Source organism: Rhodamnia argentea, chromosome 7, assembly GCF_020921035.1.
Source record: "Rhodamnia argentea isolate NSW1041297 chromosome 7, ASM2092103v1, whole genome shotgun sequence".
NCBI classification, from domain to species: Eukaryota; Viridiplantae; Streptophyta; class Magnoliopsida; order Myrtales; family Myrtaceae; genus Rhodamnia; species Rhodamnia argentea.
The window spans coordinates 25,842,612-25,853,253 of NC_063156.1; the positions used below are offsets into that span (position 1 = coordinate 25,842,612).

Below are 10,642 nucleotides of genomic sequence, written 5' to 3' on the forward strand. Positions count from 1 at the left end.
GAGACATTTGTTATCTCAGTCGAAAACTTTCTACCCTTGTGCACCTCCGATGATGGATGACTTTCAAAATGCTTATAATGTTTAGTTTCTCCAACGTTGTAGGTATGAAGGACCACGGACTGCTGAGGCACTAGCTGAGTTTGTGAATAGCGAAGGAGGTACGCATCTTTTTAGTACACTTTGTCTCGATCAAAATGCAGATTGTGCAGTGTTTTCATGTTTGCTGGACATAGATAACTTCCATTGATCCTTTCTGCTGGCTTTACATTCTGGATTCTGGTGACAATGTCAGTAACCTCCAATTGTGATCGTTTCTCTTACGAGAACTCGTGTATTTGCCTACGCATGGTGTGGGTTGGGGTGTTCTCTTATGTTGTTACGACAGAACTTGCCCTGGAAATAGTCGATATCAGGGAGTTGATATTTCTAGTTGCAATAACAATTACCGTGGAACTTGTGATGAAATTTCAGCTTGAATGCCCTAAAAAATGATTGTGCGCAGGGACCAATGTTAAGATAGCTGCAGCACCGTCCAGTGTAGCTGTGCTAACATCTGACAACTTCAATGAGGTTGTGTTGGACAAAACAAAAGATGTTTTGGTGGAATTCTATGCGCCATGGTAAGCATGACTTTTTGGTGTTAGTTTTATATGCACATGCTTCTATAACCTCCTTAGCATGGGCACAATATGTCTTAATAGATTCCCTACAAAAAGCGGCTATTCATTCTGGCAATTTTTTGTTTTGTGCTAATTAAGTGTCTATGCATTCATTCAGGTGTGGCCACTGTAAATCTCTAGCTCCTGTAAGTTAGAATTCTTCATAAACAGTATAGTATTATCATGAGTTTTTAGCATTTGCTTGAGTAATCCAACTTTCTGGTGTCTTGCAGACTTATGAAAAAGTAGCCGCAGCATTCAAATCTGAACAAGCTGTAGTTATTGCGAATTTGGATGCTGACAAGTACAAAGATCTAGCTGAAAAGTAAGTAGATAATAATATGGTAATCAAGTTCATATAATTCATAAGGTTAAAAGCGCTCATGTTGAATGCTCATGGTATGTTGCAGGTATGGTGTGAGTGGTTTTCCTACATTGAAGTTCTTCCCAAAGAACAACAAAGATGGTGAAGAATATGATGGTGGAAGGGATTTGGATGATTTTGTAAACTTCATCAATGAAAAATGTGGAACCAGTAGGGATGGGAAGGGACAGCTTACTTCAAAAGTCAGTTAATTTTCTTAGATATTGATGATTTGATATGAAATTTGATCTCCTCGATCTTTGTTTCTTGTTTCAAGACTTAATCGATTGTTATCCTTTTGGACAGGCTGGGATAGTTGCCAGTCTAGATTCTTTGGTGAAGGAGTTTGTGGCTGCTACTGGTGAGGAGAAGACAGCAATCTTTTCCAAGATTGAAGAGGAGGTTGGGAAGCTTGAGGGCTCTAGCGCAAGGTAGTCATTTTGACCTAATTCCCTAGTAACTCTTTCTTCTTCTTTTTTATTCTTACCTCTCTATCAATGACAAAGTGGATAAATTACTGAAATAACTACTGTTTCCTTTAGTCTATTAAGTGAGAATCTCGCGTTCCTAGAATTGAACCCCTGAAACGTTTGGTTTTATTGGACACAGATATGGGACGATCTATATGAAGGCTGCTAAAAGCTGTATGGATAAGGGTGCTGATTATGCCAAGAAAGAAATCGAGCGACTTCACCGAATGCTTGAGAAGGTACCATAGCATATGAAGGAAAACGTAGTACATTTGAAATTCTCAGTATCGAGTTCCCAACGTCACACAGTTTACGTCTGATTTTGAGACGATTCAGTATCTTGAGCAGTGTCGTTGTTTTCCCAATGAAGTCGTTTTGACAAAAAGACTAAATGAAATAAGAGTTGTACATTTACCATATCACACTCCCGTACACACTGAACCTTTTTACATTTTTTCCACCTTTTTGTTTGTTTGTTTTTTTTTTTGCAGTCAATCAGTGCTGCCAAGGCGGACGAGTTCACCCTCAAGAAGAATATACTGTCGGCATTTGCTTGAGCGTCAAGGAGTCGCAAAACTCCCGAAAGGATGCGGCATCTTACTGTCGTTCTCCAACGATTTGGCCCCCACCTCATCCCTCCTGTTTGATTTGATGTGCTCTGATACTGGGTGTAGGCCTCTCTGTTAACTAAGAGTACTTACTTGGTTAGTGAGGAAACTTCCCTTCAGATCCTTAAGTTAGTAATAATGTATCGATTTTGGCCGGGACGCGCTTCAGCTTTTCTGAGACAGAATTATTGACATGGCTTTTAGTTTTATTATACGGAATTATTAAATAGTTGACGAGTTCAGAATCCCGAATCTGCTTTGCTGTGTGAAATCTGGCCGTTGTCCTCTTATAAGCAGCACTCATTCTGTATGGATTAGATATTTTTGGCCAACTCTAGATCGTCAGCTAAAAGATTTAAAATCTTCCCTACTCTGAATGATAACGTCATATTCACATAGGTCGAGTGCTAGATAGATGTACGATGGTCTATCACACACTGTTAGAATTGGAGTTGAGTGCATGTTCCCTTTTATGCTCGTCCCGTGGCGCTACTCTTTAGCTCTGTGCTTGCCACGTGGCATGGCGCTTGACATTGTTTTGCCACGTGGCTCAGTCATCTTTCGTAATTATAAATATTCAACCCGCGTTCCACATGGTGTTTCAAATGGTAAAAGTGATTGTTGATGGTCTTCCAGCACCATCTGAAGGTCTGTTCAGAGACATGGGTTGAGTACGTTTGATAAGGAAAGATTCAATTTCCATAGCATTGATTGTGAATGTCTAGAGAAATGTCACTGGACAGACGATTACGCTATTGACCTATGTAATTACTTAATACACGCTTAAAGGACGCTCTTCGACAAAGTACTGTATATGCATGCTCATACGAAATTGCACTTCTCGTTGATTATGCACTTGTCTAAAGGGTTTACTATTTGCCTCTGGTCCGTGGTCGGATTGAAATTTCTTCAATTAGGCTCTTGTAATGTCTTCGTTATCGCTTCAGTAACTTGCAAAGTAAAATTTCCCTAGCAGACACTCGGAACCATATTCAACTCCCGGACTAGTGCAACTGTCTGCAACAAGATTAGCGATAGATGCTGTCAAGCAAACCTTACGTCCGGTTCCATGCCAGAACAATTCATCCTGTCCCCACTACATGGATATGCAGATGTTCTTGGTGAAAGTTTAAGAGAGTTTAGGTAAGATCCAAACGACCAAATGGGAGTAGCTTAGTGACTCACCTCCATTCCCAGTTTATATCTGTAGATGCCAATACAGCATACTTTACTAAAGAGCCAAGGAGCCATAAGGTAGCGTGACATACTAAATCAAAAGCGATGACTTAAACATGGTTTTGCCATGGCGGAATGTAGAGGAGATTCTCTTTCTTCTTGCTGGTGTCTGCTATGCCGACGAGATACTGCACTTAACATTAAGAGATGACCATGTGACAATTCCTCACAAGATCTGTTAAAAAAGTTCAAAAAGCTCATGACACAGGAGAAGCTTATCAAAAGTTGCCTTACAAACCGAACAGATTGAAAGATGCACGGATGAACCATGCTCGAACTCACTAGCTACATTGCTGCTGAGATCAGCTATCGATTCCGATATCATGATAATGAACTTCTGCCTAATGATTCCTGCCCACAGATCACATTAGAAAGGTGAGTCATACCAGGAAACCCACCGGTGCGTCAACCCGTCAAAAATCAGATTCGACCCATAGATAGCTAAAAACTTCTTGAAGTTGCGCTGCATGAATCATTATGTATCTCTTGATGATGCGTTGATCCACATACCTTCACCATGTTCAAATCACTGTCCATACAGATCTCGAAAACAATGTTAACTCTGCCTCTATAACTCATGCCCCAAGCTTTTATATCCCAGATTCAACCCTTCCAGTACTTGAATTTGGTGATCTGCAGGTTTTTTCTTCGTTGAAATGAGAAGAAGAGGCACCACTTGAAGGACACTCCTCTATCTGATAGTCCTTTTCATCGGATAGAGACTTCACGTCCTCTGACTCCATATTGGGCACAGCTTCATGCCCCGGAGCAAATGGCGATTCATACGGACAGTTGGGAGCAGGTTGTGTTCTCATCTGCACGGAGCGGAGGAGTGCAGCTCTCCTTAAGTCTGCTGAGTGGCATATGTCGCTGGGAGACGAGGGGAACCGGCCCTCAGAATCTGAGCCTCGTTGACGGGTCTGTGAAGATGTGGGTGCCACAAGGTTATGACTGTATGAAGGGGATGATGCGGCAAGAGAAGCAGATGATGGACAACCAAATGGTCTTTGACATCTGTAAGGAGAAACTGGACTAGTTGGGAGGCTGTCAGACTGGGATGAACAAGCATTGATCGGAATTTCACAAAATCGGGAGTCATCAGAATCTTCTGACATTGGTGAATATTGTGAGGACATGTCATCCCTGAAAGAAAATGTGCGTAAAAAAAAATATATTCACCAAAAAAACATAGAAAGGCAGGGAGGAGGGGGAATAACCCAAATTCAATGTATAAATTTGATTCTTATCATGCAAATAGCATTCTAAGATGTGTTAAATCTAAACTTGTAATCCAGTTAACTGATGCAAGGAGCCATCCAACAACCACATAACCACTGCATGAAGACACAAACCACATAAACATAATCTCGAACCAATAAAGCAGTGACACTCTAGTCCTCTCAATCAACTAAAAGATGATTAATATCACTTTGAGCAAACAAGAGAGGCTTGAGAGACACCTTTTCATGAATGTCCTTGAGCAACAGATAGAAGTATGTTTTAAGCACTTTTCGTGCACATTATATGGGGGATGTCCAATGTATGTTTTGTTGGTTAATGGAATGTGCATATTTAAATTCCAATATTTCCTTCCCCTATTCTTCAATGCCTGAAGCTGTTTTTCAGAACTCGTGTAACTTATAACTCCACCTCCTATGACACCTGCAGGCATCCAACACAAAATGCGTTCGCCTCCACCACAATCGCAACCTCCAACACGTGCCTCCTACACTGCAGTCTCGACAACTACTCGGCAGCCGGCAACAAGCAACCACTGCCATCAGTCAATTCTTCCAACTGCAGACAGCACTATAAAAACATCCCACTAATCATGCTAGGATTGATTTGAGTCCCAATACCCTCCAGAATGAAAGAATGATTTGGATCCCAGAAACCACCATAATGCTCATCTTCTCAGTTACGAGCCCAACTAAGAATGATTCAGTTGAATCACGGTTACTTGATGAGGGTGCAAGGGTAAACTTGTTGCTGTGTGACCTGGAGGTCACGGGTTTGACTCGTGGCAACAGCCTCTTACGAAAATTGCAAGGTAAGCCTGCATAACTCAGACCCGAAGTGGTCTGACCCTCCCCAAACCCCACTTTTAGCAGGAGCTTCCTGCCCCATTCTGCCCTTTTTTATGGTTACTTGATGAGGGTGCATAAACCCTAAAATTTAAATAGTGTGAAAAAAAAGACAATAAATTTACCTAAAATAAAACATGCTTTCAGATCTAGCAGGGGAATCCATATAGTTGTCGAGGGTGTCCCCAACGGTTAATCCATTTAAGCTGGAAGCCATCATCTGCAATGATCACAAATCAAAACATCTCAACAGTCCAGTGCTTGGAAAATCACCAGTTCCAAGCTTTCCTGGAAAGCCTAGTAAACACATCAGAAAATAGAATTTTATGGAAGAGATAAAAGTCAACGAGCCACACACGATTCCTTCTCACTTCCATTTCCTGAAACTACGTAAAATCCCTATAGTAATAGACACGAGTCAACGACCAAGACAAAAATTTGCAATTTCAAATTCGCCTCAAAGAAATCCACATTTCTGATAACACTCGCAACAATTAAGGACGGGGACATCCACAATGAACACAGACATTTCGTTTGAAGTGGAATTGATTCCGAAACTATCGCAAGACCTTTTACCGAAAACGAGGAGACAAAGATAGAGGAATGGGGCGAGAGACAAAAACCTCGCTGAGATAGCGCTTGTGAGAGTACAAATTGTCGAGATAAACCTCGTCGTCGGCGGGGTCTCTACTGCGTTTTCCGCTCGACGATCCCGTCACCGGCGGCGTCGATGGCGTCGACGTTGAGGTCGATGGAGAAGCCGAGTTCGAATTGTTCGAGCTCGAAGCCATGCCTTCTTCCGGAAATTTATCTCGCTCGGTCGAAGCTCGTGGATGAACAAGTAGAATCTGGCTTTCTTCGAGCAAAAAGTGGGGGAAATGCCGCGGTGTCTCGTTCGATTTCTTCCTGCCTGGACGCCATTGGAGACGAAAGAGATGCGATGCGACTGTGAAGGGACGTTATGAGGTCGAGTGGGACGTTCTCATCTCGACTCGCGGCGGTAAATCCACACGCGCAGATGATGGTCCGGCGATTGGTGATGAGATGAAAACTTAAATATGGGAAAAAAGGTATCATACCTAATATTTTTGTATAACGCTCATTTTAATAATAATAATAATTTTTTTATTACTTATATGATAAATCAGAGAAAAAAATGATCATTTAAATGTCAATCTGATCAAACGGCACACGTGGTTTTTGCCAAGAACCGCCCTTACATTGTTGGAATCGGGCCGGTCAACGGGCCGGTTCCGGGCCCACGGTTCATTTTGGCCATCTCTACGCGCAGATGATGGTCCGGCAATTGGTGATGAGATGAAAACTTAAATATGGGAAAAATGATGCCCAATAGTCAATATTCATGTAATGACGCTCACTTTAATAATAAATCGGAAAAAAAATGATTATTTAAATATCAATTCTAATCAAACAACACAAGTGACATTTTTTATTAATTTTTTAATAATTTGTGAAATTTTTTTTAAGAAAAGTCAGTCCACATGGCGTCCATGTGGCAACTTTTTTTAAAAAGTCGATTCACATAGATGCCGTGTGTAATATCTTTTTTACAAAATAAGCTAAGATATTTTTAAAAAATAAAAATAAAAATTTAGCTAAATAACTTAAAAAAAAGAATTTGATGTTACGGCGCCAAGCGCTCCTCAGCCCTCGCTGCTCACACCATTGCCAGCAATGGCCTACGAGGGTGGGGGGATGGCTGTGGGGCCTTGCCATCATTGATCCGGGTGAGGTCCAGCCTCACCGTGGCCGAGCGAGGCCAACCTCACCCAATGACAGCCGGGTCTCGCCCCCGTTAGGTCTGGCCAGCTTCTCCACATTGTAAACCTCAGGGTTCTGCTTGTGCAACCGATAAATCTCCGCCTTCTCAGTGTCCTTCAAATATGGCCCTCTAGCCCCTGGTTTCTGCACTTGCTTCAACAACACGTTGATTTCGCACAGCCTCTCGCCCCAAACATCCATTGACGCCCTGCTCTTCCTGTTTTCTTCGTCCATTTCTCTCAACCTATGCTCGATTTCTTGTAAATTGAAGATCATCATAGACTGGTAAGGGTTCGAGTTGAGGTTTTGACAAGGGATTGTGCTCACTTAGATCTGCGATGGCGAGGTCTTGCCATCCTTGGTGCTGTTTCGTTTGCGGCCGGTGGGGGTCGCCACTCAGCGACCTCGTCGGCCATCCTCCACCCTTGCTAGCCATTGTTGGCCATAGTGGGCGGAGGCAGCGAGGGCTTCCAAGCCTTGGCTGCTACAACACAGTTTTTTTTTTCTATTTAATTTTTTAGTTTTTAGTTTTTTTTACTTTTATTTTTTTTTTAATTGCTCACTTGAAAGTTTCGGCGAGCCACATAGATACCACATCAAATTTCCGGCGAAACTCACTGCAGTTAGCACTAAAATAATTATTTTTTAAAGAAACAACACTTAAGTGATCCCCCAAAAATTAATACTAAAGTGAGCTTCGTACACAAATATTTACACTCATAGTGTCCTTTTGCCCTTAAACATGAATCTATATTATTTTTCTTGAAGTTTCTTATAGGAAAGAACCACAAAAACTCCAAAATATACTTCTTCTTCCTTTTTCGTGAACCGATAGACTATGTTCACTTGACACATTTATCTTAAACTTTTTTTTGTGATGTAAAAAATCCTAAAATTGTACATATGTGATACATTTACCCCATTCAAGATTTCATCAAATAATTTTTTAGCCACATGGGCATCATGTGAGCACCGTTTGCTTTCTGGCGTCCTTGTAGGCATATTTTTAATGGTTCTCATTACTTTAGCAGAGGATAAACGTGTCATATACGTGCAAGTTGGGAATTTTTATTTTTGTATAATAAAAATTTAAGGTAAATATGTCACAGTGAGGTAGTTTTAAATTTTGATGGTTTTTGCCATTTCTTAATTACGAAGCTACAACAAATGTCGTTAGGATGTGCATGGATCTTGGTCTAACTCGGAAATCAAGCCGATCGTTTTTGAGTTGTTCCATGGAATCGGTCCGATTTTTAATTTTTAAGGAGGAGCCGTACCGATCGAAACAAGGGAAAAACAAAACACGATCAACGAGGGCAAGACAAAACCCTCAGATAGTAACAATCCTCAAAAGCCAGAACTTCTCCTCTCACCTAGAGCAAGTCATGCTCAACTTTAATGCCTAGTATTAACAAAGTAGCCATCCTGACGAGTGCTTAGCTAAATTCAGGATAAGGACAATATAAGGGCCATAATTTTCATACGATGATCACTTAAGTGCCTTATCTTATTTTTTGATTGCTTTAAGTGCCACAAATTATAGAAAAAATCACTAGAGTGCTAAATTTTTTAAAAAATTCATTTAAGTGAGCGCCGCACAAAAGTTATGTCACTTATGGTGTGCTTTTTCTACCAAATTTACAAGATGGGGGCACAACTTCCCATAGTAACAATATATGTGTCATCATTGCGTGATTTTGCAACTCGAGGGATCTTGAATAGCAGGTAAGAAGGAGATAAGAGTTTGAGCTACAATTGATTCAAGCCTTGTCGGTATAGTTACTTCTAGTGGGCACCGTAGGTTCTAGGGTGGATAAGGTCGGTTTTGAGTTCCATAAATGGGGAATCGACCCTATCCAATATGGTTTCTAGTTCTAGAGTGGGATCGACCTACCTCGAAATCGATTACTCCTAAATGGCACCCTATAATTTTTACGAGTACAGAAAAAATGACATAGTTGTCATCCTTTCCCAAAGGACATAGCCTTATATATACATACACAACTACTCAAGCTCGTACTTGAAATAAACCATAAAAGATTTTACACTTGTCCTAGTTATTGCTAGCTGCAAAGCTTGAAAATCATATAAGATATAACCACAATTCAGTGAATAATACATATATTTTCTAAGCGGATCGAGCATATTTGCGAAATAATTTCAAAATTCGTTTATTTAAATCCGATATGTAATATATGTACAATACCAATGGCATTATGTCATTCCTACATAGCTATATACATAGCGTACTTGCTCATTCAAATTGTATCAAATCAAAACTCCATTGCTCATTTTCTATCAAATCATACATCTATTGATCATTCCAAGACCCGATATCCAATCATGGCCACGCCCAACGCCTTACGACAAGGGCAACCAAGTTCTCATTGGGTAGGTCTGCACCTATATCTACGTGGCTCGACCCACGAGGTATCTTGAAATTAGTATGCATACCCATATAGACCTCAATCGGTTCATAGCTACAAAAGCATCAAACCACTAATGAATTTAGCATTCCGTGTCATAAATCAAATCTATACACGAAAGCAAACGACCTTTGATAAATCAGCGCACTAATTTGAATATATCTTACAAGACATATCTCAAATTATTTCAAAATTAATTTATAAACTAGGTTTACACATCAATATGCATAATCTTTAGCAATTCTTTTCATAAAACGTTTCTCACCATTGCCAAACAATCAAAACTAGTAAACGCTCAATTCGACTTTATACAATAGATTTGCCATTTCATATCTCATGATATATCCAAGTCATGTCGGTTTTCAAAACACGAGTTTACAAATTTATTTAAGGGATAAGCACCACTACTAAAGACCAAATCGGCGACCTTGAATCGATTTTTAATAGCTAACTCTCCCTCTTATGTCGAAAGGAGCATTTTAAACTATTCACTATCTAAGGCTATTGAGGTGAGCTTAGGGTGCGTTTATTTCGGTAAAAATTGAATAATTTAAAAAATATTTTTTCTATAAATAATCGTTTATATAACTTGAAATAGTTAATCGATGGAAATATTTATATTATCGATATTTATATTATCGATAACAAATTATGTCTAAAACATTTTCACAAATAATAAAAATAATTTATATTAATATGTTTTTGTAAAAAATAATAATTAAATAATAATTTTTAAATAATTTATTCCGCGCAAAACTAATGGAGGCATATTCGGATAGAATTCTTTTGGGCAAATGACATGTGTCCAGCGTCAATGTTTTGTTTCAGCAGGCAAACGGGATTCGTGTCTTATTCCGAGCATTTCCATGCACTAAGCCAATTATTTATTATAATTTGTTGGTAGGTCTAATTGTTACGTTCTGCTCTCCTTAAATGCTACGGCAACATTACATACTTAATTTCGCGCATTTCTTTACATTGACAAATCGGGTTCTCAGGAAAAGAACAGAAGC

The 10,642-nt window shown here is 39.9% G+C and overlaps 2 protein-coding genes across 4 annotated transcripts in view; one reads left to right on the forward strand and one right to left on the reverse strand.

Moving 5' to 3' along the window:
* Positions 1-2,353, forward strand: part of LOC115742407 (probable protein disulfide-isomerase A6) — a 30,574-nt gene extending 28,221 nt beyond the window's left edge. The window contains exons 5-12 of the mRNA XM_048281735.1: positions 103-158; positions 503-620; positions 778-805; positions 893-984; positions 1,070-1,226; positions 1,330-1,454; positions 1,633-1,732; positions 1,985-2,353. Coding sequence (XP_048137692.1) covers positions 103-158; positions 503-620; positions 778-805; positions 893-984; positions 1,070-1,226; positions 1,330-1,454; positions 1,633-1,732; positions 1,985-2,050 — 742 coding nt within the window. The 3' untranslated portion in view covers positions 2,051-2,353. The remainder of the gene's footprint in view (positions 1-102; positions 159-502; positions 621-777; positions 806-892; positions 985-1,069; positions 1,227-1,329; positions 1,455-1,632; positions 1,733-1,984) is intronic.
* A 1,118-nt stretch (positions 2,354-3,471) lies between these two features.
* On the reverse strand, positions 3,472-6,426 carry LOC115732047 (cell wall protein RBR3). 3 transcript variants are annotated; one of them, XR_007199127.1, is made up of 4 exons: positions 6,045-6,426; positions 5,547-5,641; positions 3,854-4,480; positions 3,472-3,822 (listed from the first exon to the last, which is right to left on the reverse strand). XR_007199127.1 is itself a non-coding variant. In XM_048281737.1 (4 exons), exons 3-4 carry the CDS (start codon positions 5,007-5,009, stop codon positions 3,928-3,930), a joined length of 765 nt encoding a protein of 254 aa, XP_048137694.1. In that variant the 5' UTR covers positions 5,010-5,465; positions 5,547-5,641; positions 6,045-6,068; the 3' UTR covers positions 3,472-3,927. The 3 variants fall into 3 exon arrangements, 2 of the variants coding, with proteins under 2 accessions (XP_048137694.1, XP_048137693.1); XM_048281737.1 differs by adding an exon at positions 4,798-5,465 and having other exon boundaries at positions 3,472-4,480; positions 6,045-6,068; XM_048281736.1 differs by having other exon boundaries at positions 3,472-4,480.
* Between the last annotated feature and the right edge of the window lie 4,216 nt (positions 6,427-10,642).

Coding starts and splice junctions, on each gene's coding strand:
- LOC115732047 (XM_048281736.1), bottom strand. CDS start 6,212: ATGGCTTCGAGCTCGAACAATTCGAACTCGGCTTCTCCATCGACCTCA. Junction 5,642..6,044: donor ACAAGCGCTATCTCAGCGAG/GTTTTTGTCTCT, acceptor TGATCATTGCAG/ATGATGGCTTCCAGCTTAAA. Junction 4,481..5,546: donor GAAAGCATGTTTTATTTTAG/GTAAATTTATTG, acceptor ATTTTCTTTCAG/GGATGACATGTCCTCACAAT.